This window comes from Dromaius novaehollandiae, chromosome 11, assembly GCF_036370855.1.
Source record: "Dromaius novaehollandiae isolate bDroNov1 chromosome 11, bDroNov1.hap1, whole genome shotgun sequence".
In the NCBI taxonomy this organism is placed as follows: domain Eukaryota; kingdom Metazoa; phylum Chordata; class Aves; order Casuariiformes; family Dromaiidae; genus Dromaius; species Dromaius novaehollandiae.
The window spans coordinates 6,484,535-6,509,243 of record NC_088108.1 but is presented as its reverse complement, the minus strand read 5'-3'; the positions used below and the strand labels follow the sequence as shown (position 1 = coordinate 6,509,243).

The 24,709-nt window shown below is 36.4% G+C and overlaps 1 protein-coding gene across 2 annotated transcripts in view; it reads left to right on the top strand.

Moving 5' to 3' along the window:
• TMEM164 (transmembrane protein 164) overlaps positions 1 to 24,709 on the top strand; it is a 42,768-nt gene that overhangs the window by 5,341 nt on the left and 12,718 nt on the right. For both annotated transcript variants that reach the window (XM_064518144.1, XM_064518145.1), the window contains exons 3-4: positions 13,085 to 13,134; positions 14,966 to 15,032. In XM_064518144.1, coding sequence (XP_064374214.1) covers positions 13,085 to 13,134; positions 14,966 to 15,032 — 117 coding nt within the window. The remainder of the gene's footprint in view (positions 1 to 13,084; positions 13,135 to 14,965; positions 15,033 to 24,709) is intronic.

Sequence of the window (24,709 nt, the reverse complement as noted above, 5' to 3'; positions counted from 1 at the left end):
GATTACATAAATTCAGTAAATATTTATAGAAATGACACTAAATAATGGCAACAACTGTATTGGGTAATGTGAGCAATAGCCTGCATGCAAAAGTTTAATGAGTTATGCAATTTTTAAAGGGCAGCAGTATTCTAAAGCAAAGCTATTTTTTATAGAGTTTCATTCACTGCTGCATGTATTATGATTCTTGGGGAAGATATAGAGCAGTGAAGGCAAAATTTCCTATGACAATGTAAGCTCTCCAAAATGTAAGCTATCTTCTAAATGTCTTTTAAAATATATATATTTCCTTTACCTACGTAATTTTCATTTGTATCTCTTACATTCCAAAACCTGGTACTGCTACCTAAAGAACTTGCAATTTTTAAAGCACCTTATAGAAGACAAGATGCTGTTTCAGGAGACCTGATAAACTGAAATTTAATTGATTTTGATATTTTAAGGGCTTTTAAAAAAAAATACTTGAGAAAAGCCAGGCTATATATATGGAGCATAGTATACCTTACAGCTTATTCCCAAATCAGTACATTTAGCAGCTGTGTGAGCCTGTTGTAGCAAGGTCAACAATCCTTTCAGTGGTCTGAAATATTATCTGGTAGACATGAAATCCTTCATTTAAACTTAAGTGGAAGATGTGCATAATTGCAGCTCATAAGCATCAGATGATGAAGCATGCTGCTTGTCGTCAGCATAGAACAAGTCTGTCTTTCTCTAACTGCAAATTAACTTGCAATACTTCCTCTTAAAGCTGATTCCTGGAAAGGAAAATCATCATAGTGTGTGGTGAAAAAGGGCAGATAGAGAACAACTGAAGCACTGAGAGCACCAGTATTTCTTGACGGCAAGCCTTATTTCTTGCCAAAGGGTGTGTTTCACTGCTAGCAGGATGGCAGTAGTTCAAGGGGCACAGGTATGTTGTGTCATGTCATGTCATGAGACAGATCATCAGTTCCTTTATACTGGGTCTGGGATGCTCCAGAACTGTTAGATTGGCTTTAAATTGAGAAAAAACATGGCTAATAGCTATGGTTTAATCTGCCATAGATTCCAATTACTGTCACATTTTTCTTGATTCTTGCAATCTGTTTTTAAGTAATGAATAATTAAGTAAGTGGATATTGGTTTCTTTTGATGGGATCATCAGTTACCATAAATTTAAACCAGATACTGGTCAAACCGTAATGTATACAGTTTGAGCAACATGTTATGGTGACACAGGCCCTGAAATTTCTTGCTTTCTTTCTCTCCATTTGTTTATTTATTTACGAGAATGGAGCTCTTAGTAATTGTTTCAGTGTACTGTCCAGTGCTGTAACGTGTCGTTGTTAGCTGTAATACATTTTTTTTAATTATTTTTAGGATGGATTTTTACCAATTTAGCACTCTGACACACCATTCCGTGTAGGCTGTTTGCCAGCTGCTTAAATTGATGTTTCAGGAATAGCTGCCTGAGGCCTTTGGTCCCCTCAATGGAATGGTAGAATAAATCAAATGGCAACAATAACTTACGGGGCGCCTTATAAATTCCAGAGATTGACATGACTTTCATCTGCTGACTACTGTTCAGCTAGAACTGCTTTGTTGTCTTCCTTGCACTGCTGTAAATGCTTAGCCTCTTGGTAGCAGTTGGTAAGTTTTACTGCAGTGGCTGTGTATCAGCCACATTCATTGTAGCAATTTGAACTGTATTGATGTTCACTGAGAGGAAGTTCTGTACCATGAATTTGAAACCTGCTAAGAGCGTAATGGCACTCATGTTTCTCATGACACTTCCTTGGGGCTTTACATAGATGTGGTAAGGGTTTATATTTATTCAGATTGACAAGTAATTAGTGCCAAGTGAATTTAATTGTTTATACTTTAATACTTTGGTAGTTAGTGAAATGCCAACTTAAATTACCAGGAATATGGTGCTATATGCCTTGGGTTTTTTTTGGATTATGTCACTGTTCTGGTTTCTTTGGCTAACATGAAGTTCTATAATAAAACAGCTATTACATATGTATTATCCTGATGTTTTTACAGACTGCCTCTTGCTCCAGAATATGGTACATGGTGTTAATTTTTTTAAAATAATCAAAAATCTCCAAATACCTTATTAGTGAGACTGAAAAGAACAGTACGAATCTCTGGGTAATCACAGGGTAATCTCTGGGTAATCCTGCAACTTGGAAAAATAGAAACTTATTGCATTCTAGCTTCTATATCAAGCCAAAAACTTAAATTCTCTTAATTCTCTCAGCTAAACCCTCTTAATTCTATCAGCTTCTGATGTTATATATAAAGCAGGAGTATTCTTGATTGAGCTCATTAATAAAGCATTTTATGCAAAAGAAGGACTAACCTATAACTCTGAAGTCCAGGGAAATAAATGTAATAAGCCAGTCACTGAAGATATAGTGGTTAGTGATTATCTCCAAAATATAATTCTCTTTGCCAATATGGAAAACAAATTATGGATTTTTGACTAGAAAACATTGGTGGGACTGCAGGTGACTCGTATTTTACTCGGATATAGGGCTCTGCAGCGAGTGCTCAGAAAACCGGGAGAAAAACATTTCTGTTCTTCAGTACTTTGTCCACCTGAAGAAATTACAAAGGGTATAGATAGATGCAGTATTGTGAAAGGACTGAGAGTAGCTGAAACTCAGCTTTGTGGACAAACTGCAAAGGCAAGTATGGATGGTATGTGTTTTAAGGTATGATGTACATGACCATTAAAAGACTAAAAATTTTTAGAGAACAAATCTAGGAAAAAAAAGCCTTTTCCATACGGTATTGTAGCAGCTATGAGGTAGAAGAGAAGTCATGTATCAAGCTAAGTTTATAGTTGTTTGCATAATTCTTCCTTCATAACAGAACTTAATTCAGTTTGGACTGATCCCTTATACGTATAGTAATTGTGAATGTTGGTGACTGTACTTTTTCTGAGAATTAATTGAAATCCTATGATCTAAGATAGAAGATGACTGTATAAAATTATTTTTTTTTTTTACCCAGAGAGCAACTAAGTTGTGCTGAAGAAAAAAAATCAATGTGCTTAAGACTTGTTTTAGTATCATAATTATCCTGACATACTCAAAAGGTACTATTTTGAAACTTACTTTTCAAATCCTACTAGAATAACATCAGATGTTTTTATTTCATCTTTTAAATTAGCTCTGTAAACTCCAAAAAACAGTGTAGACTGATTTCTTTCATATCTGTATTTTGTGTTTGATGGCAATCTTTAATGGAAACCTTTTTCATGTGCAATGCCATTTTGACCTTTTTTATTATTATTATTTTAGGCTTTGGGAGGCACTTACAAAGTGTCTCTGCCTGCCTGGACATCAGTTTGGACAAAAGCTATGGGAAGTTAATTATCTGAAAGTTGATCTTGTAGTCTATCAAAATTGATTGACATTGGCCAGCAGGATCAAAAGGTAGTAAAGGCAGAATGCTTGTATCTGTACAGGCGATGAACATAAAATCCTATTTTTAGGAGGGGAAAAAAAGAGTCTAAATGAAATTGAATAAAGTCAAAGAATTTTTGTAAAACAAAGTCTAGAAGAGGTAGCCCAATAAAACAAGGAAAATATAAGATTATGCAGAGCCTTTAATAAAACTACCAATAAACTCCAAAATAACCTTCATCTTCCCAAATCATTGTCCACTATCTGCATATCTTTGCCAAAACATCTACTGAGGCTGAAGATGCAATCATCCCCCTGTATTGGCCAGGAAAGAAAAGCTAGAAACATTCAGTATACCATTCAGGTTTTAATCTACAGAATAGCCCACAAGAAAGTTAATTTTAATGTTTGTAACAATGTATGATTTTTTTCCCCCTAAAATATCAATAATTTACTTTTTTGTGTATTAGGCGACATTATTTTGCTTTTAGAACAGAGGAACAGAAAGGTTGAAACTGAAGTGTCCATTATTGGGGACAGGGGGAAATAAAGGAGGAGAGAGGCAGATTATATGATCAAGTTACTGAAGACTTGAGTTTTAATGCCTCGATGAATTAAGGTCTTTTAATTCTACAATTGTTTTCATTTTAGCATTTTATTTTTTTCAGCTTCCCTGATTTTTTAACATTATTTCCTTAATGTCTTCATGCTTTGTTGCTGTGGCAGATTCCCTGAAAAGCAGTTTAGTTTTTTGGAGGGAATATTAGTAAATTTATCGTTGTAACATGTCAAATATGAAAGAGCTGCATATCTTAGGAAATGGTATATAAACAAGTTTTTTTTCTGAATGTGCTTTTTTTGTCTACTGAAGGTATAAATGTATATGGTCCTTAAACTGTTTCATCAGCACAACAGAGGGATTGGTGAACTGTGACAATAAAAAGGTATTTGTGACTTGAGGCAGAGTAGAGCAAGAATATGCTAAAATGGTTTTGCTTTTGTAGGAAGCTGTGATATGAAACTTCATGCTTTGCATTTGTAACAAAAGTGAATATATATATGAATATGCATATGAAAATCTTATTGGGAACATGTGAGCTTTCATGGAATCATTGACAGATGTAAATGCAAGTTAAACCTATAGTATTTTATTAGGAAGTTGGAGACTTGAATATTATTTTTCTAGTCAGCATTTTTTTTCTTCTCCCCCAGATTAGTTTCTTATTGTCACCTTTTGCTAACAGCATTAAGCTAGGAAGGAAGTAACCCACTACTAGTGAAGGCCTAGTGCAGATGGTGATTAGAGGAAAAGGAAGAAAAATAGCCTCAGTGCACTTTTTTTTCCCTCTGAACTATACCTAAGATGTCATTACTAATGCTGCTGTGATACACATAGGAAGACCTGAGTCCTATGTTAATAATTAATCCTAAAATATGAGAAGTCTAGAAAATCTTTCACCTAGGACTATATAATGGAAGAAATGGAGTACAGGTTCTTCTGATAAACAAGCTAAGCCTATGTAAGGGGAGACTAACCTAGAATGTCCCAATGAATATATATAAATTACCAGACATTACTTAGTCCTTAGAGTAGAAGATGGAAATTGTTCAGCTTGCTACACCTCTCTCATCCCCAGGTTGAAACTGGGAGGTTGGAAGGAGGGGCAGGCAGCTTCAGATGTTCGCAGAGTCTGTTTTGTATAACACAGGAACCACTTTTTACTGTAGTGTTATGTAATGCTTTGCCAGCAATGTTGCTTTGAATTGTGAGTACTCTTAACAATAGATTAACAGTTCCACAGGACAAATTAATTAATCCCTGAATCCATCTGACAGCTGCAGAAAGGCAGCTGTGCTTCTTATGCTGAGATGTTAAATACGTTTTAATTGTTGCTCTTTAGCAATGAGAATGTAACAGTCTCTTAGTGTCCATTCTCTTTTCAGATTTGGCATTCTAAAAGATCTTAACCTTATTTCCTGATTTGTCAAACTGTATTTCTGAGTTTTAAAGAGTTGCTTTTTAGAAGGCAAACAGATGGCTTTTAAATTATATGGCTGCTTTGTGCTGAATTGATAATTAATAAAAATGATCAACATCTAATTTACAGCCTTGATTCAGTATCGAGGTTTATGGTGGAGTTATTAAAGCATATTACTTTCTGATAAGAAATAATAGGTTGATTGTTTTGAACTTATTTTAAAAATGAATTCTAGACTTAACAAAATCTTCTTCACCTTTTAAATTATCCAGCTGCTTGAATGTTCCTTGCCTTATGTTTTATCATTGTAGGGGGGAAATGGATATTTTTCACATTTACAGTGAAAGCCAATGTATTGTAACTTTTAAACATACCTTTTAATCTCTTTTGCTCTAGAGGGTACTTTGATACACCTAAGAAAGAGTAAAGGCTTTTATTTAGGTACAGATTGAACAGAGGGTTACCCTCCCCCCCCCCTTTTTTCTCTTTTTCTTTAATTCATTCCAGAATTTGATCATGGATTTTTCATATTGCTCTGAATGTTGCAAGTAGCAATTAAAAGCTAACCTCTTCATTTCAAAATAGTGTATTAAAACAATCACTTTATGACCTGGTTAATTGAGCATGACTGGAGTGTTTGAAAAGAAAGATACATTTCCAGTCTGCTGCGGCTGCAACCAGACACTAAATCAAACAGATGGCTCACAGAGACAGGCAAGCTGCTGTTATTAAAGGTAAATGAAATCTATGCTGCATTTATGAGACATAAGAGTTTTACCTGTAGCATGCTCAGGCAACTTTTGCCAGAAGCAACTTTCCTTGGACTTCTGTAAACTTTCCTATCTATGTGATGGGTGCTACTTTGTCTGAAGCTTAATCTGGAATGGTTAGTTGCGTGACTTGTTCTTTCCTTCCCCTTCTGCCTTTTTGATCATCTTCTTTTGCCTTTAGTTTATTTCTGATCAAGCAAAATCATCTTTCTGCATATCTGTCTCTCAGCAGGACAAAGATTAGAAGAAGACAAGTGTTTCATGACAAGTTTTGACTATACTCTCTCCCTCAATTCACCAACTCAAAAATAATGTCATTAAAATACTTCTAAAGGGAGCTTTAGGTGTAATATTTTGAAGAGTGTTGGAATATTTTGGAATCCTAAAACTGGAGAGGCAGCCAAGTAATAGAAAAAAACCCAGCTCTCCTTACTCATAGTGCACATGGAGTGGCACAGTAACATTAAATAAATTGGAAGGTATCCAGGCCTAGATATTTGAAAAGATACTTTACTTCAGTTCAGATACATTATTGCTATTATAGTCTTCAGTTGCATCCTTTTCAAATGAAAGATTGTGCTTCCCTTTTGAGAACAGTTCTTGGGATTTTTAGTAGTCTTGCTTTCTGAAATGCTGATTAGTCAAACTAGTGGTGGAATGTGGCTTTATCAAATGTCAAAGAAGCTAGGAACCTTTAGACAAACAGATAAATGGGAAAGTTTGCGGCTGACATGAGAAATGATTTTTGAAATGGCAGTGTTCTCATAAACCTTTTGGAGCTTGTAAAATAAATATACCTTCTCGTCAGTATCTGAGAATTCTTCTAGACTTGACTCCAGCATGTATCATAGCCTTTCATTTTAGATATTTAATCAACTGTTTTTAGGATCTCAATTGTAGGCTAGTCATGCCTTATAATGGCAAGATGGGGAAAATGCTAGCAATCTTCTTAATGTAGTAAATTTTAGCTACTATAGGTAGTAGCCTGGTAACATATCAAGACATTTACATCTTGAAGTTTGAGTTTCTCTCAACATCTGAGCATGTTGGATTTGTAATAATGCCATTTAGGAAAATCTGCTTGCATCAGGGACTTTTTTTTTTCCCCCTCCACCAAAAGTGATTCATAGCAAATGTACTTAAGAGGCACTGCTGGATTAAAAAAACAAACAACCCTCCCCCTCACCCAATCCCTTTCCTTTCTTACCATGTCCAATCTAGCAATACAGTTAAATGGAAAATGGAAAACTGTCTGACTGTGTTCTTTACCTCTTTCCAACTCATACTGGTGCACATGCCCATTGCTGAAGTCTAGATTTGCAAATTGTGAAAGACTGTTTAAATAAAATTATTTCCATATGAACTGGAAAAATCAAATAATGGAAACCTCTAATATCTCAAAATTGATCTGGTAATTGCAGCATAAGTAATGCTTTAAAGTGCAAGAAGTGAAAATACTGTTAGGGGTTACCATAGTGCATGCAGATTAGAAAATCAGTTTGTCTTAAGTGAGCTCTCAGGTTAATGTTAACATAGTTCATTGTGATTTCATAAAGTTGCAGTCTTTTGTGAATTTTAGGTGTTTGTTCCAATATTAAATTTGTTCACACTTTGGAGATGTGGGCACATTTTAATATTTTTGCCACTAGGAAAACTGATATAATCAATAAAAGCCCCCAAACTTGCTGCATAGTACCACTTTATTTCAGTGGATATCTAGCCTTTTTTCCATGCATGTTATTTTTGACTTTTACCTAGAGACATTACTGCAATGTCAAGGAGTAATTTTTTTGTAAATTCTGACTTCTAAAAATGCATTTATAAAAAAAAAATTACCTGTTTTTCCCAGTTCCTTATTTCCTCTGAGTGGTTATGCTTGCTTCCAGTGATTAAAAGGGAAGGAGCTTAACAGGAATTTGTGGAGGGCAAATGTAATACTTCGTGATACCTACGTATTGCTATCTTGTCCATCCTGCCAGGAAATTAAAGGTAGGGAAGGCATACTTTGCAGAATATTCCTTTTGGATTAGTTGACAAATGAAGAGTTGGCATACATTACCATAGGAATAGTGAAGACTGCCTTTTCTCTCTCTGTGTTTTTTGCATGGGAGGAGAGGACTGATACACAAGGGAGAGAAATGTTCCATTGACCTCACTTAACAGTGGTGTGAATCCTAATAGACTTTGCTCTGTTCTCTTCTTAGAGAGAACAGTGCGTCTAAGTCCAAAGGAAGAAACATTTTGCTCTAGGTCATAATGTTTCTATCTTTTCATCCCTGTGCAGCTCTGTAGTCTCTCACATGATCCTGTCTGTCATTACAGAAGTTTTCTTCAATAAATTCATGCAATATTACCTTGATAAGGTCTTCAGAATAGTCCTTTTACGTACAGGCTCTACTACCTACCACAGTAATGCAGATGACTAATAAATTAGATTTAAGAAAATAATGATCACTGATGTTTAAGGAACTCAGACGTGATATTTCTTGGAAACTCCATCAAATACTGAATGATCGAATCACATACATGTTCACTCTATAAAATTTTTAAGCATATTAATGCAGGGGGGGAAATAGCCTTTTCCTTCTTTGCAGTCTGTCCCAGACCTGCAGATATCACTTGGAGCTTTCTCTTCTTTCTCAGTGCATGGTTCAAGAAATGCATTATGGAACAGGCTGATTCTCAACCCAGTCCTGGGTTGGTTCAATGCAACCATGAGTTTAGTCTCTTTCAGGTCTCCTCTCAGCAGATGAATAGTTAAGCAGTGCAATCCTCTCCCTTACAGTCTCCAACTTCTAACAGCCCTGCTGACCCATCATGTGTTCTGGTGTGACCTTTGTATTTGGGCTTGTGCAGAGGGAGTGCTGCTCATGCAGTTCTTCGTGCCAGAAATATTTCTCATGGGGATGGACGGTATTTATGGTCTTGCAGAGCAACTAGGAATTTGACTGACTTTCTGACTTCTGTCTTCTTCTGGGTCCTCAGACTTGAAGTGAAGTTCTGTTTGCAGATTTACCAGTGTTTTGAATTTCTTTGTAGTTTATTACTTGAAAAGAATCTCAGAATCTCCTGGTCCTGTGCTGGTGAAAGACTGAAATGCTGCTTTCTGTCTCTCAAGCATCCTGACTCACAGTGCTGTGCCCACGTAAGGAAACGCACAGATAACAAGTCCTAAGACCACCCATGATTTTGTATCCTCTCTTTCTCTCGTTCCCCTCAGCCCAAAATCTTTTTCAGGTCGAAGATTCTTGACATGTTAAAGTGATCCATGTATGGAAGCTATTCAATGCATTTTGATCGTTTTCTTGTTGACTTCTGTAACCCTTTCCCAAATCTGCTGTATTTTAGGTGGGTGGTGTGTGTGTAAAAGTGAGAGGGAAGGGAATGACCAAAACTGTGCCCAGAATTCAGCAGGTCAGACAATGAATATTTTATAGCTTATTTTTCCTCTCTAAAATGTTACTTTGTACATTTTGGGCTTCCAGTTAATTCTTTTGTCCTTCTTTTCCTTTGTAACACGTGAAAATATAATGGGTAAAATGAGGAGGGATATTGCGGTTGTTTCTTAGCTTTTTTCTAAATTGAAAGTTTAGCTATTCTGCCTTGAATGTACGCAATGATGATCAGATAAAAACGTGTGTGGAAGAGCCTCCTTCAGTGTACTTTAAAATATATGTTGTCTCGTGTCTGCAACGTGCCAGCTAGGATGGGGGCTATTATCTCTGCTAGTCTGAGCAAGTAAAACCTTCAGAGTTTTACCAGGAAAACAGAAGCTGGGTACTCTTCACAGCCATGTCACTAACTTTATATGATATTGTTCCGTTTATAAGACTTGGCTGTTTCCTACCTCAAGGCTAAAGATTGCGTTTCCAGTATGACAGTGAAATGTAATATTATTATGGAATGAGTATGTGAACACTCAGTACGTTAGAGCTTATGAGCGTGTCTGCTGTGAACTAGGTATTTTCAGGCTGCTAATTACTACGTGAGCTGAATGATGATGCTCTCTAACATTTAAATCTACTCTGTGAAGTAATCCTCTGTAAATCTGATACAAAGGGTCTGTAAAACATTCCTTTTAAGAGGTTGTGAGGTTTATTTATCATGGAAAGTAGGTATTTAGACAGAAAGTGCTTGATATTAAATTGCTAAAGCTGAAACATTTGAAGATCTGTTTCACTATCTTAAAGTTTTAACATAAACATTCCAGTTAAATTCCCTGCTATCCTTCCCAAAAATGAAAGACAAACACATTTTTCTGAAAGATCCCTCATAACAGAGGGACTTGCATGCTCAAAAATATTTAATATTTCTTTTGCCATCACAAATCCAGAAACTGTGTTTGTTGCTGTAGAGTTGACCTGAAAATGAGCAGCTGTGAATCCTGTTCTCTTCTTTGCCTGTCTCTGAGGCAGTAAAGTATTTTTGATTAGGTTGATGTGTTCATCTCAATCTTTGTAACTATTATGACCATACTTTTTTAATACTTGCTACTGTTTCACCTCAATGGTGAGAATCAGCAGGTACATTAAGATTCAGCTGGTACATAGAGTTGTACCGTCGTTTTTCCTCTGCTGTTCGGTAGTTGGAACACTCTGCAGTGTGTCAGAAAAGTGAATGACTTGTGTGATTAAGACACATTTCTGTTTTGATTATTTTGTGTACACAGAGAAAAACTTTTTTTTTTTTTAAGATGTAGGAAATAAAAAGAAAAAATGAAATCTGTACTGGAGAATTTTCTTCATTTAAGTATGAACAGTGCTTCAAATGTAACATCTCTCTTCTGTCAGATTTATGAATGTAAGGAAATCATAAGATACCTGAATTTAAAGGTTCAAATGAACTAGTGGGACTCTAAATGCCGTCTCTCCTTCTGTTAACATATAGCATGGAATGTTTAAAAAGTTTGACTTTTTGAATATATACTTTGAATATATACAAATAGCATGGGAAAAAACAGGTATTATAAGAGACCACAGAAGGGAAAATTTTATGGTCCATGACAGAAGGGATATAGTCCACAGTTGATGAAACTTTAATTTAGTTAGTAGACAGAGTCTGTTGCAAAAATATCAAATGATGGAATAATGAAATGTAATTAGTAAGTGTTGGACACTTTTCCCAGAAGCCATATGGGCCTTAATGTGTAAGGTGATATATAGACCTCACATAAGATTTTGTAGGTTTTTTGTTTTTTCCTTAGCAAAGAAAGCATCCACTAGCAGATTGTCATCATGCATCCATTGTGTTCACTTACTCTTTAACTTTCCTTGATGAGTAGAAATGCCTTGCTTTTTAAATACAAGACTTGAAAGAAACTCTGATTGGCTTTTAGGAGCATTCACTAAGCAAATGTCTTGAGGTTCTTTAAATTAATTGATGCCTTTTTCTTGCTGTGCCTCTATTGGAGTTCTGTATGACTAGGGAAAAAGATTTTTTTTCCCGTGAGTGTATGTGTACATTCTAAACTGTTATTGAGACTGATGGACTTGAATTAAAACATACAAGTAATTTGATTAGAGAAATAAATGGCTGTATATTAGGAACCTGCACTGGAAATAAAATATTTGAAATGTGCGCATTTATTCATATGGTAATAACAGGCCCTTTCAGGCACAAGGGCTGGATAGAATGATGCAGGCTCCAACCTTTCTATTGTTGCTATAGCAAGTACATGACCTGGTAGTAATTCATTTGAACATCCATCAGTTACCTGGCCAGGTATGCCCTGTAGCACTTCAAAGAAACAGGTTTGTTCAATTTATCCAACTTGTCCCCAAAGTGGACATGTTCTTCAAGTATTCTCACTTGGAGTGATTTAATGATTTGACTAGTAGCTTGGCAGTGAAATAATCTATTGTGCACTTATTTTAGAAACAACAGAAAAAAGCATGATCCATTTTTTAGTGAAATACTTTCTCTCAGAGAGCAGACCAAACTAGGAAGGAATTCTTCTCTCCCCCCCCCCCGCCCCGTAGTGGACAATATTTTTTTAAAAAAAAGTGGGGGTAGGGGGTTAACACTGAACACTTGCACAGTTTTTTCTTTTTATCCAGAGTAAAACTTGCTGATATGAAGTGTTTTAAGTTGCTGTGAGAGGTCTGGACAACAGTATCAAAGGTTGATGGTTATCCTTGAAAGTTAGATGGGAGATTGTTGCTAATCAACAATATTTTATTACATAAGGATTTAAACCAGGTCGTATTTATGATAGGAGTTTGGCCTATGAAGAGAAACAAATATATACTGCTCAAATTGCATTAGGTTACTTTTTGTTTTAGGAAATAGATAGCTAATTCCTGGTGAAATTTAAACAGTACTTCAAAAATACTCTATGGAAATAAGGCAACAAATGTACTTAAAGATGACTGCTAAGGTTATCTATAGAACAGATACTGAGATATCCTCTGGTCATGGTAAGGTCCCTGCTGTGCTGAATACTAAGCATTTATGATGACAATACTCTCCTTTGCTTCAGCAGTGCTGGGCCCAGTCTTGAAGATCTAATGTAAGATGGTTGTCTATAAAAGCCTCTTAGCACTTCCCAAAGTAAGGCTATAGAGGCTACAATAGTGAAATGATTGGTAATACAGTAATGTGCTTTACTAAAGCCCTGAGAGAGAGAGAGAGATCTATATATAAGTATATATATATTTAATAATGATAGAATTTCAAATGGACTAGAATTTGACTTGCTTCTTAGGAACTGGCAGAAGCTGAATCCTAGATGCTGCTCCTACTGCTTAAATCCTTGTATATGTAGGTAATGTGAGATCTTTTAATTTGTTCATGATTTTTAGTCTTTTCCAGCTCTGCTGTAAAACAGTTCTAGTTAGAAGTGATCTGTCACATAGAGAACTGAGGAATAAAGATACACAAAATAGAGTTTAAATAAGATCGTATAATTAACTTCTTTCTTTTTTTTTTCCTAATGTTTCAGATTTTTCTTCTTGCCTGTCCTCCATGTCGGGTTGCAATGATTCTTTTCAGGTAATGCCCCATCCTTGCTACATTTCTGTCTACTTGCATGGTGTGCTTAGAATTTGATTGTGGCTTAAGTCATAAAATATTAAGATATGCATCCAGCCCTTAGTTAGAAAGACATACTGGTTGGACTGAATGATGAGACCTTGAAAAGGGTCATGGCTTCAGCTGTGGGTGCTGAGTCCACTTACCCTTGTTTCTTTTGTACTGGTGGTGGTTTTGGTCTCACAGGCAACATCTATTAGCGCAGTAGTTGATGAGAGCACAGGTGTCCTTCTACAGAATAACCTATGGGCTTGTTAAATGTATGTCATGTGCCTTGTACTTTCTGATTATCTTCACTAAAAACTAGTAGCTGATCTTCATGGAAGGCCATATGTACAGTATGGGTCTATTTTTTAAAATGTGGAGATAAATTACATAGTTAAAGCAAATTCCTACTGATTTGGGTATTTCTCAAATGTGTGCAATCTTTTCTATAATATTGCTTATTGTTACTAACTTTAGGAAGTGGTCTAATGGACTAGTGCAGTAGAGTCCAGTAAACAGCCCATACTTTTTATAGGTTTTTACCTATAGAGTCTTAGAGTTCTTGCTCTCAAAGGCCCTCTCTCATGTGCGTTGCATGATAGGGGTACAGCTAGTATATTGTGGGGAGGGTCATGGGACTTCCCAGACAGAATGATAATCAGGAATGGCTGTAGTTGCCACCATGACAGTTCACTCGGCTCTTTCTTGTCTTAGTCTAGGCAGTGACTGGAAAATATGATGCTGGGGGCATGCCTCATGAATTGTTTTGGAGGTGCTACTGTCTCGCTACAACTTTTTCCTGCTGCTCCTTATTTGGGCAGGGAGTAGGCTGAATACAGAGATACAGTACTAGTGCCTCTTCATCTCAGAGAGCGTGCAAAGTAAGTCTGGTGTCTAGGAAATCCTGGATTTACTATGCATTTGCAAAGGACTGGTTGCAGGGCAGAGGCTGCAGTATTTGTTCTTTTTCAGAATAAGCCTTTCTGTTTTCTGACGTCCTGACATATAAATGACATTTGAAGATCTGTTTTGGAATTGTAATGCCTTCCTCCCCCGCCCCAAGTTACTTATAAACTTTGTAATTTTTAATAGAGTTTATGACAGGCAGTGGTTGTAGAATGAAATTTATGCTTTACTTTGTCTCTTATATGAAGTAGACTTAAACAGTACTGACCTTACTTCTGTAGGTATCTGATGCAACAGTGGTTCAGGGAAAGATGACTGAAAGCTGTATAAAATAAAATACAGCACTGTAATTTAAATACTACTTTCTTTCCCTATTCTTTGCTTGGGATTCTCTGTTGCATCTTTACAAATATAATTCTTTTATTTAAGTGACTCAAAAATCAGACTTCTTCCAAATTCCTGAAGCTTTAGTTTGATGTCATGTACATTTATGGAGTTGGATGAAAGTAAAAACTTTATCAAATCTCTATTTTAAGCTCTGAAAGCAAAATGAACAGCAAAATTTCAACCATTTAGCAGCCTGGACCATGAACAGGATTAATATGAACAGGCAGTCAAAACCTTCTAGGAATCCAAAGCTCATTATAGAAAGCAGTCCTACTTCAGGAAATTATTTAAATGTTTATTTAAAGAGAGTTTTTATCCTGGTTATTGTAGTGAACAGTGGCTTTATTCAAATTAAAGCCAGCAGAATTTTCTCAAATTTCTTGCTACCTTTTATGAAAGATATACTACATAAAATACTACATAATTATACATAACATATACATATAACATACTACATAAAAACCTTGCATTTCATTTCTAATCTGTGAAAATAATATCTCATCTCTCTTCTAAGGTTACAGATGCATATGTTAAATGGGGCTCTCTTAGCATTGCTGTTTCCTGTTGTTAACACGCGCCTGGTGAGTATACTATACCTTTCCTTCTCCTTGTGTATTTCTTCCTACAATACTTTCTCTAGGAAGGTGCTTGAGCTGTCTTTAGAGGTGGCTAAATTACGCAGATTTGGTTTAGGAGCTATACTTCTAAAATACTAAGCAAGTTTTGATGGTTAAAATTTCTTGCTGCATGTAAATTCACTGGTCATGGAAAACTTCTTTATTCCCATATCTTTGTTTCTGCAAGTATTTCCTCCCTCTTAATTAAATTCAGCAGGCTACATACTATTTGCATAATGAATCCGAGTGATCTATAAATACCTGCTGGATTTGTGTATTGAAGAGATACCTAAGACACTGAGAAAATGATGGGATGAGAGTGTTTCACTCAAAGCAGGTAAGTTAGCTCTTTTGCTAAGATCTTTCTGAAGTACTAGATTATCACTGAGTTGCTGCTTTTACTGTGAAGAACTTGCTGTTTTGAATATGGCAGTCAGATTACTAACACTTGCAAGCAGCCGCCTTTCTTCATCCCAGACCCTTTTGTAAAGCTGTCTAAAAGGTGTTTCTTCTACATTGCTGGAGCAAGCAAACTACTTTCTGAAATGCATTTTTTTATTTGTAAGTATTATTTTAACGATGTCTGAGACAACACTATTGAATGCCTGAAACTGAAGAACTAGTTTCTTTTCGAGCAGATGCATATAAAACTATAAATAAAATTTAAGTATAAAAAGTTTAGACTTCAGAATGGCTCCATTGTGAGATGGAGCTGTCAAGTGTGTTTTCTTTTGGACGTCAGTTGCTACACTGCCGTACCTTTTGTCCTTGTGTTTTACAGGGTAAATTGATTGTGGGGAAAAAAGTTAATGCAAAAAAATAGTTTATATCTTTCACATGATTAGGTTAATTCTAAAGTCTAAACCCTTTTGTAGGGTGGCAGCAGTGCATTCAGGAATGTAGTTGTAGCATCATATCGTAGCTGGGGTGGGCTTAATCTAGGAAACTTTGGCAAACAAGACCAGTGAAGTTGCAGCAATGCAATTTGTGTAGGCTGCTAATACAAGGACATATTCAGGGTTCAAGTTGTACAGTTGGTGCTGAAATCTCTGCTGCCAGTTTCAATGTTATCAGTACTGAAGCAAGCTGGATTGTTAGTAGATGTATGCCGGTCAGCATCATTTAAGCCTTTGAATATGCTATAGATACAGTCTTTATTTCAGCCTGGTGGCTGAAAGCTATTAGTCCTACAAATTATAGTTTGAGTTAGATTTTTGCTTCAAGTTATTTACCTCAAACAACAAGCTTTTTTCCTGAGTGAAGTCACATAAGAGCCCTCCTATGATCAAAGTGAATGCTGAGTAAATATATTTGGCTTTAGGAAAATTCAGTCCATTTTACCAGGCTGTAAATTCCTGGTACAGTTCACTAGAATGGATCCAAAATACTAGTCTTTGATTTACAAGCACAATCACAAAAACTTCCATGTGGAGAGTTAATAATGTGGAGAGTGGAAGTGTAGAACAAAGTTCGTTGTCCATTCCACCCTGATCTTTAAACTGACAGTGAATGTGATAGCTTTGAAAGCGGCTTCACAGGATAGCACGTGGCCTATGGTTAAAATGACGTAGTGGGAGACTAAAAAACTAGCAATGGGTACACATGAATATGGGAGATTCCTCAGGCCTGGAATTTGCCCAATGTTGTTGGTGTCTGTCACCTGCTCTCTCCCCCCCCCCCCCCCCCCCAAATTAGGCACAGCAGGGTTTCTTCATCCAAGTTTTCAAAACTGCTACAAAATTCCTGTCTTCTGGAAGAAAAATTAGCCTGTTGGTGTCCCTAGTAATACTCAAACCTGTTGAGAATTAATGCTAAGAAAAGTTGTCCTGAATCTGAGCTGGATAAAATATTTCTAAGAATTATTTTTAAGAGTTGTTATGCATGCACATATGGGTGTGTGTGTGTGTGTGTGTGTATGTATATATACATATAAGTACACATGCTTGCTCATTTTCTCAGATTTCAGTGGTTTCAGTAGTATAAGCCTAGAGTTTCTTCAAGGTTTAGGTTGTCCTTCCTAATCTGGTAACTACACATATTCTTTTTCATACTAGAAATGTTTATTTGCAATTTGCAATTGTTTTTATTAAAACTAGTTACTGCTGAATAGAAATGGCATTAAATCAAAAATTCAAATACAATTTCTTGATAATAGAATACTTTTCCTATTTCAAATTAGGTAGCTTTCTGATTTCTATTGGATTTTTAGGAGTAACCTGTTAAGGTTAAAATAATACATGTTGAAATATTTTAATAAATCATTAACTTGTATTTTCTCTAATATTATTATAGATCTCATTTATATTTGGGCAGTGGTGATTAAACAGGAAAAATACAGACTACTCGTATAAAATTCTGCCCTTAACTAGAGATAGAGGAGCCAAAGGACTACATCCAAGAGCAAATATTTTTGTAATAAATACAGCTCTAGGATATTTTTGGCTTAACAGCTGCTTGCTAGGCTAGTCTCTTTTCTGTGTGTCTTCTGGCACAAGATAATATGGGTGATGTTTTATAGCACTGCAGCTTTGGCTCAAATTACTTCTTGGTAGACATGCATTCTGCTCTATAACTGTCATTGTAATTATCCACAATGACATTTTCCTGAAAGCACTGAATAACTCTTAACATTTAGTAGGAAGTTCAAAAAAAAAGTGCAATAAATTTGTCTATGCTCTCTGTTCCTCTGCTCTGATTTGTAATACCTTCCTGAAAAGCTTTTGACTCAGTCAGGAATGGTCATCATTTTATGCCTCAACTTTTTATTTCAGTCTTGTGATATTTTAAGACATATATTTTACTGTATACATGCTTCATACAAAAATTTGTATACCTAGCTACATCTGTAAAGAGTTGTAATATATAGTGCCTAGCAGAAAGTAAGAGCATGAGAAGTTGGATACCTGACCCAGCTACTCATTTAGAAGCAGGGGAGGGAGATCATGTTTATGGGCAGGTAGGTGGGAGAGAGTTCTGAGATCAGTGAGATCAAGGAAACAGGAGACTCTTGCCTCCCATCACTTTGTGAGATTGTACCAAATTGACACCTTGCCCTAGGCACCAAAATGTCTTACTGTTACGTTTCATAATGGAAAATATGTTTTATCCTTCAGAGATATTTGATATACAGCTGGGAATTGTCTTGTTGTAGGTAGTTTTCATTGTCTTCAGCTGCCGTTCTGCTGAACCTTTCTCTTCCAAGTGGATTGTTTGTCAGTTATCTTACAGGCAGGAGATGTTTACTGTTGAGCTGTAGTCTCTTTCTGAGAAGCCTGATAATTTAGCAAATTCAGCAGCCTGCCTGGGCATGGACACACTAGCAAGTTGTGGAGCATGTTAGCAAGCATGTGGAACACACTAGCAAATTATGGAGATGGAAACAGTGAGATGCAGGAGAAAATATCAGATGTATAGTTTTCTTGGTACATATCCATAAGCTGAAAGGGGCAAATGGCAGAAGATACAGGATGAAGGACAGTCATTACTTCACTAGCTGATGGATGTTTGTTTAGGAGTTATTGGGTATCAGGATTTAAGTTTACAGTACAGAAGGAGGAAGTTACAGATGACCAGAAGATGAATAATATGTTATGTATTTAGGATGCTCAGCTAATCACTTTTCTGTTTTCAGAACTGGTAGAGCTCCACTTTGGCAGAGAGGGGGAATGGAATTGCATGTAATTTTAGAAAGTTGAGGTATAAGCCTGATTTATGTTGCCAAGTATCACAGTAAGACCAAGTCAATTATAATCTATCAGTCTTTGCTATTCATCTGCTATGTGAGATTTAGAAGGAGTAAGGTTAGGCACATAGGTTCATATACTGTAAAAGTTGTGGTAGAATTTTGGTTTCTAGATTTAAATGCCTAAATCTCACTTCTGCAAATTCCATTGGATTTTAGTTGCTTTTTTAAGTGCCTAAATATCTTTAAGAATCTTCCCTTATATATGTAGACCAAGTCTTACAATAGATTATGGAATTAATTTTTTTCCATCTTCGTAAAGCTTGCAGTACTTTGGGTTTAAATGCAACATACTGCATTATAAAAAAAACAAAAAAAAAACCCAAAAAACAACCAAAAAAACCATTGCAGCTTAAATAAGATGTGACCTCGGGTTAATTTAAGGAACATTGCTGATAGCTTGGACTTTGGTCTGAACTTCTCTGCTCATCTGCACAGTTGCTTTGCTAAGAAAGGCTATCACAAATGTTATTGACTTCATAGTATTGTATATTCTTTTTTCAATTCTGTTGGTGTTTGGCTCCTCCAACACAAGAAGGTTTTCTGCTAGAATGGCTGTGGGTATATGCAGTTATATGAAATAACCTTGGAAGAATGTATGTTTCAGCTATTTTATGTACAGTCCCGACATTCTGGAACAAAAGCAACCTCCTCCACAACTTAAAAACCCAAAGTTTTTCAAAATTCATGTGAAGGAAATATTCATAAAAATTTGCTGTTTCATATGTGGGATTTTAGCATCATGTAGTACAGAGATGCTTTTTGTTGCCATGTATGTGCATAACTAGCATCAAAAATGAGTTGAGCATGTGCCTAGTATTATGGACAAGTGGAGAGAGAACTCTTCTCAGTCATGGGAATAGAATATTCCCCCCCCCCCCCAAAAAAAAAAAAAAAATATTGGTAAATGCCCTTTTCAGTTTATGAAGTCTCAGTGCTCCTGATATTGCACAAAGGAAAAACTGTGCTTGTTTTTGGTTCTAAGTGCTAACTTGTTCAAAGTGTTTTCCAGAACATCTCTTTGAATGTTTTATAGCACAGTATGTTTAGGTCTATCTAATAAATACTTTTCATGCCGCTTATATTATTTAATGCTTTGTAAATATTCTTTTTGTATTTATGATTTAATGCCAAATTATTCTGAAACTTTGTGGAAGCCTGTAGCATAATTTGACATTTTGGTTTTTATTTCTAATATATTTGTTAAAACTCTGTTAAAACGTCAGTTGTTTCCTAAGTATTCTTAAATATCTGGTTGTTGCTAGCAGAAATAGAGTTGAGATATTCATTGAAACGACAATATTTAGTTTCTCCCTTCTGTAGATGTAACCTTTCAGTGGCACTATACTTGTTAAAAATATTGTTCAACTGTAGTGGGCACTTGGGATAGTGTTTCAAAAAATGTCATCTGAAAGGTCGGATCATTCTATTCTGATCTTTCCAAGAAAATATTTGCCTGCCTTGGCATGATATTGTGGATTTAACAATCTTGAGCAACAGATACATACATTTGTGTTTTAGCAACTAAATATTCCTATTATTTGCCACGTTATTTATGATGTGTATTTATGATGGCATTAAACTTTGTGCATTGGAATAGTTGTTGGATAAAGATGGAACAGTTCGCTTTTTCTTCAGTTAATATTTATGAGTTCTTATTTACCCTTTCAGAAATAAAGGGGTTTTAGTTTTCTTTCATAATTGCATCCCATTCTCAAGAGACAAAACATTCTTGATTAGCATTAACAATCACATGGAAAATAGGGTAATCTTTGAAGACTTCCAGATAAATAGAGAAGAAAATGTTAAGGGAATCATATTGTTAGGTTCCTGGGTAGGAGGCTAGAAAGGTGTAAGAAGAAATACACAAGTGCAAGATCTCTTTTAACTCTGTATCTATATTCCATGGAATACAGTGTAGGTCCTGATAGCCTAAGCCTCACAAAGGTTGGAAAGGAACCCCGTTAAAAGTTTCTCAAATAAGTCGCAAAACAATTTGTGGCACCAGGTCTGTGCAAGTAAATTAATTTAGCTGCCAGTGAAGTGTTTGGAGAGTAATTGTTTTTGTATGAGCATGTGTGCGAACATATTGCATTAATCAAATTTTAAAGGAAAATATTTCTACTGGTTTTAAAGCTTTGTTTGCAAGCTGATGTCCTGAATATGTTGATATAGATGAAGTAAAAAATAAGACATGTCCTAGAGGCGTTGGGCTTACTGTCTCGGCTAACACAGAGATGGTGCAGTTTTAATGTTTCCAGAAGTTGCTAGATAGTATTATTAGAACTATTTGCCTTGAGAGGTACACAGCCTAAATCTGTTTTAGGAATAGAATCATACTTTGAGCAATACTTGCAGTGCACTGTCTTTAGGGACTATGATAATGTCCTACTGCATCTCTGTTGACTGTTAAGGTAATAATGCACTGTAGTAAAAAGTTTGCCCCAAATGCCTGTTAGCTACACAGCAAAATGGAATAAGTAATGGTAGCACATGATGTCATTTCTAAATTGTCTAAGTCTAACTGGCATAAATGAAAATAACAGTATGGTTAGACATCCAGGGCTCTGGAAAGGTTGTGCTTTGGCTGCTATTCGTACTAAAGCCAATGATTCTGCATCTTTCACACGTATCTAGGCTATGTACGTTAAAATGATATGGGTGTGTAAGTGCAATTTACAATCACACTTTTATCTGGGAATGCAAATTTACCTTATACTGGTGGTAAGTAGTGCCAGTATTATCTGTAGAGGAAGTAAAAAATACTCTTTCTGAAATTAGTATTTTGTGCACATATAACTCTTCTGTCTTGGACTCAATTCTACAGATGCCTGACTGTGTCCCTAGAGTCATTACATGTGTGCTGGTTTGTATAATCAAATTGAGTGACCAGGAGACTGTAATGCCTTTTTATGAGATACAATAAACATCAAATCTAGCACTGTTCAAATAAGGAAAACAGTAATAAAAGTTAAAATAAATGCCTACAGTTTAGCTCAGCAGTGCATCAAACAACTGCATTTTCCTAACTTTCTTGGTCAGCTTCATCCTCTGTAGTGACAGGCCAAGAAAAAATTTCCCTCTCAAATTAGCAGAATTTGGGTATGTCATGAGTTGGAATCCTGGGGGTTTGCTCTAACTGGATCTTCTGGCATTTGTATACTAGTAAAAATATAGTTGTTGTTCTTGTTTCATTATGTTTCTGATCCACTCCATCCCTGTAGCAAGGTATTATTCCTAGTCCTGTGTTCCACCATGTCTCGGCTCTACTAATCTTCAGCACAAATGGACTCTTTATAAATCTCATGACTGTGCTTGTGCATGCTAACACTTTCCTCTGGTAGCAGATGCAGATTCTGATTCTCTCCCTCTGTATATATGCCCACCCTAACAGGATTAATTGAAAATGAGAACTAGATAATATTGGATAAAACTAATCAATTAATGCTACCTTAAGGGATTATATTATAATTCTCTCTACTGACTGGATTGTGTAGAAGATGGCAGATGCCTACTTGAAGTTGAGATTAGGGTTTTTTGGTTGGGGGGAGACAACACTCATCAATATGTATTTGTATCAATTACAGACAAGTAGGTATATGGCAGGAAATCTGAATGCAACAAGCTGCCACTAAAATATCAGAAAAGGAACTGTTGCAAATAAAATCTGGGGAAACTGGTTTAGACCTTAGCACAGACACCACACAGATGGGTGCCTGATACTTAGCTACAGCCCTGGTACTCATTTATTTTAAGTGGCTTTGCTGTTGGCGTTAATGCCAGCATTAACGTATCTTTATTTTTGCCCCATTCAGGTATGTGGGAATCCCTTATCTGATCTATGTCAGGTGGACAAACTGGTGCCTGAGCTGTAGAATTGGCTGAATAATACAGTACTGAACAGTACAATAGTGTAACGTGGGTCAACTTCTTGGCTACTTGCCGTTTGGACGTCTGCTTGAGAAATGAGTCTTAGCAGGACTGGAAATAATCTGTTTTCCAAAGGCCACTTGTGCTTTTGTTTTGGATTTTTTTTTCTTTTTAAATACTTCATGTCTGTCCTGAGATGATTCTCTTAAACTTCTCCAGCAACTGTCTCTCCTCTGCTAAATAAGTCACTTGCTATCCTGAATATGTTGAGAAGTAACCAACATCTGTTACATGGGCCTAGTAGCTGTTTGCCCCATGATTTCTGCATTGTACAGCTTTATATAGATTCCCCCTCTCCCATTTCATATATACTGTGGTTTGCTTTACAGGTTAAATTAAAAAAATCTGCTTGCGGCTTATTTGTGGATTACTGACCCTGTCTAGGATAGTAGTCATTATTTTTAAGTTATGAACCTGGATTACTGACTATGTCTAGGAAAGCTACTGGTACAGAATGCCGTTCCATGTTTACTGCAGACACCTAGCCTGCCTGCTGGGTGTGCTGGAGAAAAGGGCAGAGCTGAACTACTTTTGTTCCTTTTTCGGTCATACCCTGCAGTCTTTGTAGAGGATGGTGGAGGGAGAGTTCTTGCCCAACACAGTGCTTGAGCTATTGTTGCAAATATAAAACCAAGGCATAAATAATTAACAGAGGGAGGAATACTGCTTTCAGAAAATAGAGCAAAGTTGCAACCTCCCTTCCCACTGAAACCAGCTGAGTTGAAGTGAGTTTAGACTAGTGTTTTGCCATGCTTTGCGGGGCAGGGAGGAACTCGCATCTAAATATCAGACTTCTGGGCTCAACTCTGTTCGAAGCTCTATGGTTTTGAAGAGCTTTTTCTAAATCTTAGTGCAGTCAATGGAAAGACCTAATTGTTTCCTTAGGGCAATAGCTGGTTTAAGCTGAGGCATCCATTATGTGCTCAGAGGACTGCCGTTGATGGCCGTGACTTTTCTTGCTCAGAGATAAAAGAAAGAGGTGAGCTCTAATCCTTCATCACATAGTTTCTCTTTTCTACAGTCTCATAAGCAATAAAAGTGGCTGCTAAGGGTTTAGTTAGGCCATTATACATAACTTACCTGTTCCTGGGATGACAGCTTACTGTCTGCTCACTATTTATTCTTGGTACATCTCCAGTGAGCCCTTAGCAAGTGTCCTGGGAATTGTGGCCCTTTTGAATCTGCACCATACTGGGCTGATGCGGGGGCAAGCAGCAGATGTGGCTACCTTGAGCTGAACTCTTCCTGGAAAAAAACAAAACATCATACATCTTCTAGCAGAAGTTTCATCAGAAAATGTAAAAACTGAATAGTCTGAATGTTTATTGCAAAATATGCTAACATAGTACTGTGGATTTTGTGTGCATGTTTGAGGAATAGTGTATGTCATCAGTATTAGGCTGTGTTTTGAAACACAGCATGATTTTATACCAATGTTAAAACCAGTGAATGGACAATGAACAGATTTTTCTTCAAGTAGCAACCTTTAAAGGAAAAGAACCTATTATCTTGAGTAGCAGGGTAGCCTGTACTCTGTATTCATTTAGACTGTTAAGAGAGCCTAGAATATGAGTTAGTAGAAGAAATGGATAATTTGTCATTTTGTCTTGTACCTTTACTTGTTTTAATGCCCTGAGAAGGGAAACAAGGTGAAATGCAGGAAGAGTGGTACTAGCAGCCTGCAAGGGAGAGAGGAGTTTAGGGCAAACAGCCGGCAAACAGATTGAAAATTAATATACAGAGTTCAGAGTAGTCCATCTTGATAACGAACGTTCAATGTTCCCGAATCTGGGACAGGTGTGGATAAAGAAATATATCATCAATACATTGGTCTGTTACTAGGGAAATACTTGTTGCTCTTGAGAGTGGCTGCTGCGTTCCACCAAAGGCATCTGATGGGAGAAGACACGTCTGTTGAGGCCTGTGGCGAGGGTCTACTTTAGAGTTTGTTGCAGTCTGGATTTAGATA